Source organism: Chlamydotis macqueenii, chromosome 8 (genome assembly GCF_036417535.1).
Source record: "Chlamydotis macqueenii isolate bChlMac1 chromosome 8, bChlMac1.mat, whole genome shotgun sequence".
In the NCBI taxonomy this organism is placed as follows: domain Eukaryota; kingdom Metazoa; phylum Chordata; class Aves; order Otidiformes; family Otididae; genus Chlamydotis; species Chlamydotis macqueenii.
The window spans coordinates 4,063,674-4,068,977 of record NC_141563.1 but is presented as its reverse complement, the minus strand read 5'-3'; the positions used below and the strand labels follow the sequence as shown (position 1 = coordinate 4,068,977).

Below are 5,304 nucleotides of genomic sequence, written 5' to 3'. Positions count from 1 at the left end.
TGTTTAGGAAAGCTGACAATCACCTGGAGCTGATGGGGGCTGCAGGAAAGGTCAAGAGAAAATGAAGAGCTTCAGTCACTGAGTTTGCAGTGAAGGCTGAGCAAGGAACAGGCTGCTGAGTGATGGGGTGGAGGGGGCATAACTGCAGACACAGGCGGGGCTGAGGCACTGGATGCCTTCATTGCCTCAGGCTTTGCTGATAAGGTCTCCCAGGCCTCTCCTTAGTGACAGGGCTCAAGGAGGAGGAGAGGGTGTATTGAGAGGAACCTGGGCAGATCCCACAAGGACAAGTGCCAGTTCCTGCCCCTGCAGGGCACTCACCCTGGCCCTGGCACAGGCTGGGGAGCAGCTCTGAGGGAAAGGACTTGGTGGGCAGGGAGCTGGACAGGAGGCAGCCGTGTGCCCTGGTAGCAAGAGAGGAGAGCAGTGCCCTGGGCTGTACGACCAGGAGCATGGCCAGGAGATGGGGGGAAAGCCCTCCCCCTCTATGTGGAGGTTGTTAGGCCACATCCAGAACACTGTGTCCAGTTTTGGGAACCCCAGCACCGGAAAGGTGTTGGCAAGCTGGAGCAGGTTTAGTGAAGGGCCCTGAAGATGGTCAGGGGGCTGGATCACTTTCCCTGTGAGGAAAAGCTGATGAAGCTGGGCTTGTTCAGCCTGCAAGAAGGGATGGCTGAGGGGCACCTCACAGCAAGCGGGGGAGCTCATCTTTTTTACCATGGGACTAGCCAGACATTGGAACAGCTTTGGTCACCACGAGACATTGTGAAGTCCTCCGTCCTTGGAGATTTTCAAGACCCAGAGGGACCAAGCCCTGAGCAACCAGGTGTGACCATATACCTGATGCTGCTTTGAGGTTCTACAGATGTCCCAAGGTCTGCTTTGATCCTCAATGTTTTTATCATCCTAGGATCTCTTGTCTGATATCTATTCAGCAGATGAGAGAACAGATGTATATGGGGCACAAATCCTCCTGTGTTTTATGTGACCATGTAAACCAAGTCAGGTGAACTTCTCCTCCACTCCATTGACTGCAAGGGGAGCCGGGGAGGCACTGCCTCAGACAGCTCCACATTACCCCTGGAGCTCATAGCATCAAGTTTTAGCACCCTCAAAGGCCATGGTCTGGACCCTGAAGCTCTTACCTGTTGATTTTGGAGAGTGCCCAGAGGAGGTCTCCCAAGATGGGATTCAGAGCTTCAAGCTTATGTTCTATGTATAGAGAAGGAGAGACCTGGACATCTTTGGCCCAGTGGCAGACAGGCTCAGAGCAGTGTAGGAGTAGCCTGAGAGTGCTTGAAGGGTGGTATCAGAGACGGTGGACCTTTGCTTCACAGTGAAAAAACAACATGAGATAAAAAGAAAAGGAGAAAGTACAGCTTAGGAGACTGGGATTTGACACGAAGAGAAAGAAATGTCTCTCCAAATGCTGTTCTGTGCTACAACAGGTCACTCTGAGGGAATTGAGATTAGTCCGTGTCTTTGTGTTTTGAGGAACAATCAGGGAGCACAGAGAGAGATGGGTAATGTTAGGGATATGGTCTGGTGAGATCAAGAGAGGGAAGCAAGGAAGATTTTGACAGCGTGCAGGGAAAGAGCTGCAGATGTTGGACTCTGTAGGACAGGCTGTAGTGGAGATGGTCAAGGGCTGTGGCAAGGCTAGAAGCTCCCAACAGAGCCAAGGTCTTTACCCCTGTTGCCTGGACCACCAAGGCCTGTCAGGAGACACCACACCTTGATGGGACCAGGACATGAAGGCCTCCTCAGCCTACCAAGGAGAGACCCATAAGCATCGCAACGTAGTCCTGCACTTGGCACCACACATTCCCACATCACACTGCCCCAGGAAAAGCCCTGAGCAATGTGTGACCCACAGGATCTCCCTTCCCAGGGGCTGGGGGTCAGGCCATGGCCCTTTGTCTTCATGCAACACATGGAGGTTCACTCAGCATCAGAGCCACCTTTACATGGCCTTTGCCTGCCTCTCTTCTCTGCCTCCCATTTTCTCCTGTAACCAGCCCCCAGGGAGGCTTTGTTGGTAACGATCCTCAGTGGGACCCATTAATACTCCCTGAGACTGCAGGGGTTGCTTCTGACATTGACTTCTTCAGGGGTTTGTCCAGGCTCCTCTCAGTGTCTGAGCTTCATGGTCTCAGCAGCAGGTACAAACTGGGGCTCATTAAAATGCAAAAAGCCATTTCCCTTCCAATTATTTCCTACAATCTTCAAGTCTTGGACAACTAATTGGAGGGTCTCCAGAGTGGACACAAAGGGGAAGATTTTTCTGAGTATTCAACACAAAAGTATTTTTTATTTTTAAGTTTCTTAATTTTGTTCAATTTTATTACTTTTTTCAGTGGTCAGAAGGAGTGATTGCAGCATTCTCCAGTCGATTTGGATGCAGGGCATTTGCTAATGGTATCAGCATGGGTAGGACCAGCTCCTCCTGGAGGTCAGACACTGCATGCACAACCTGATTCCTCACCACTCCAGCCCCACCATTTCTCTCATCACCCCCCTGGGACTTGCATCACTTTTCCTGGCATCAGACTTCTCCACCCAGGTCTGCAGCTGGAGGTGACAGCTCCTCTGCACCAACTCCCACCTGCTTTCCTGAGAGACCTGGCTGCACACAGGCACAGCAGGGTTTCCTTCGTTGCAAACAAACAGAAGGAGAGGATGGTAAAGTTTAATAAACAAGAACCCACACTCCTCACACGTATGCTAAGTCTAAGGTGCCTCCAATGAGGTTCACCATCCACAGGGGATAACCTCACTGGAGATGCTTTTCACAGGTAGATACAAACACAGTGAGGGAGCTGGCTGAAGAGATAATCCTGTTGCTGACAGACGAGGCGAGGCTTCTGACTCCTTGAAGCTCAAAGCAGCACCTGCGTATTTGAGAGGGATCTGATTCTGAACGAGGTGCAAGGGCAGGGGGTAACTGGAGAGCAATGGAAAGGCCGTAGGTCCCCATGCGGCATCTGGGCTCTTGGCTCCTGAACCCCTCCTGCATGCTGCAGCCGCACCTTGCTCCAGAGAAGTGAAATAGAGAAGGGTGTTTGAACAAATAATTTTGTTCTGGTTTCTTTATTGTGTTTCTCTGCACAGGGAATCTGGCTCCATTTGTACATGAGGCATTTGGATCAAAAAACATCGGAAAGATATGATACCAAGAATAATAGTATACAAAGGGAGATTATAACATCATAAGTATTAAAAATTAAAAAACAAACAAACAAAAAAGATAGATCTGAAAACATAAAGTTATGGCTATTCATTACATAGCCTTGGGGTCCTAAGAAGACAATGAATTAGCATGGGCTCAAATAATTTTCTCAGGGCATCCTTGAGCTCCTGGTTCCTCATGCTATAGATGAGGGGGTTCACTGCTGGAGGCACCACCGAGTACAGAAATGACACCACCAGATTCAGAAATGGGGAGGAGAGGGAGGGGGGCTTCAGGTAGGTAAACATGGCAGTGCTGATAAGCAGGGAGACCACAGCCAGGTGAGGGAGGCACGTGGAAAAGGCTTTGTGCCGTCCCTGCTCAGAGGGGATCCTCAGCACAGCCCTGAAGATCTGCACATAGGACACAACAATGAACACGAAATAGACAAATGCTACTAAAAGACTAACCACAACAAGTCCAGCTTCCCTGAGGTAGGAGTCTGAGCAGGAGAGGTTGAGGATCTGGGGGATTTCACAGAAGAACTGGTCCAAGGCATTGCCCTGGCAGAGTGGCAGTGAAAATGTATTGGCAGTGTGCAGCAGAGCATTGAGAAACCCACTGCCCCAGGCAGCTGACGCCATGTGGACACAAGCTCTGCTGCCCAGGAGGGTCCCGTAGTGCAGGGGTCTGCAGATGGCAATGTACCGGTCATAGGCCATGACAGTGAGAAGATAAAACTCTGATGATATTAAAAACAGAAACATGAAGAACTCGATAGCACATCCCTCGTATGAGATGGCCCTGGTGTCCCAGAGAGAATTGGCCATGGCTTTGGGAACAGTGGTGGAGATGCAGCACAGGTCAAGGACGGAGAGGTTGAGGAGGAAGAAGTACATGGGGGTGTGGAGGCGGTGGTCGCAGGCTATGGCAGTGATGATGAGGCCGTTTCCCAGGAGGGCAGCCAGGTAGATGCCCAGGAAGAGCCAGAAGTGCAAGAGCTGCAGCTCCCGAGTGTCTGCGAATGCCAGGAGCACGAACTCGGTGACGGAGCTGCTGTTGGACATCTGATCCCGCTGGTAACAGGGGCCTGAGGAGGAACAGGCAGGGATCAGTGAGGACTCATTTCTCAGAGAATCCCCTCCACACGGCCTCTGTCTTTCCAGGAAGCCCTTCATGCAGCCCCCTGGCTGGAGCTCTGGTTGACGCTGGCTGAGCGGGCAATGGGGAGCAGGGGTCCCTGCTGTGGGGGAGTCAGAACTACTGTGCAGCAAAGGGAAAATAGGAAAGAGGAGTGATCTCTGATTAAAGTTTTTTTTGACATCAATGCGCTTTTCAGCATTTTCTCTGCCAATTCACCTGACTGCCGTACAGAGCTAGGGGAGCGGGGCGTGTGTATTTTGTTCCTGTTTCCCCTCTCACATATGAGAAGGTTTTTATGAAGGTGGACATGCCTGGCATTTCTGCTAGTGCTATCTTTCTGCTACAGTGTGAGTCCTAGGAGGCAGAGGGACAGACCCTTAGTGCATAGAGAGGAGAGCTGCTCTGTCCATCAGTCTTGTTCCCAGATGGCCTTGGCTCACACTTCTTTGGTCTGGATGGTGATCACACTCAGATGTTCCCCTGAAAGGAAATTGGATACTGCTGAGAAAAGGGGAATCTAGTTTTAAAGTGCAGAGGATCTCCATGCTCCCATCCCTGGGGATAATCTGTGTGCTTCTGGACATCTGGATGCTCTGAAAATGAAGTGTCTTTATCGGAGGGTCAGTCATGCATCCCCGTCCCAAGGACTCCATTGCCCATAGTCATCGTATGTTAGAGGGAAGATTGGGCACCTTGGACATATCTGCATGGTAGATTCACAGGAGCAGTTGCTGAGCTGCTAGTGAAACACCCATCTGAAGAGAGACAGAAAAAAAACCAGCAGCAGCGGGGGCAGGTGGAGAAAGAAGGAGAAATGACACTGTGCATACGCCCAGGGCTGCAAGGCCAGGGAGGAACAGAGGGGCACTCGGGAGTCTCCTGTGCTGGAGCTCTGGCTGCAGAAGAGGCAGCTCCTGCCCTGGATCCCAGGGCCCTGAGGGCAGAGGCTCTGCTGGGTAGTGGGGAGAGCAAGGAGGCTTGATTTGGGAAAA

The 5,304-nt window shown here is 51.3% G+C and overlaps 1 protein-coding gene across 1 annotated transcript; it reads right to left on the bottom strand.

Annotated features, from left to right (window-relative positions):
* Positions 1–3,273: 3,273 nt before the first annotated feature.
* Positions 3,274–4,236, bottom strand: LOC147599906 (olfactory receptor 14A16-like). The gene has a single exon (XM_086753513.1). It carries the CDS (start codon positions 4,234–4,236, stop codon positions 3,274–3,276), a length of 963 nt encoding a protein of 320 aa, XP_086609639.1.
* Positions 4,237–5,304: the final 1,068 nt, after the last annotated feature.

Excerpts from the sequence above, each read along its gene's own strand:
- LOC147599906 (XM_086753513.1), bottom strand. The coding sequence starts at position 4,236 with ATGTCCAACAGCAGCTCCGTCACCGAGTTCGTGCTCCTGGCATTCGCA.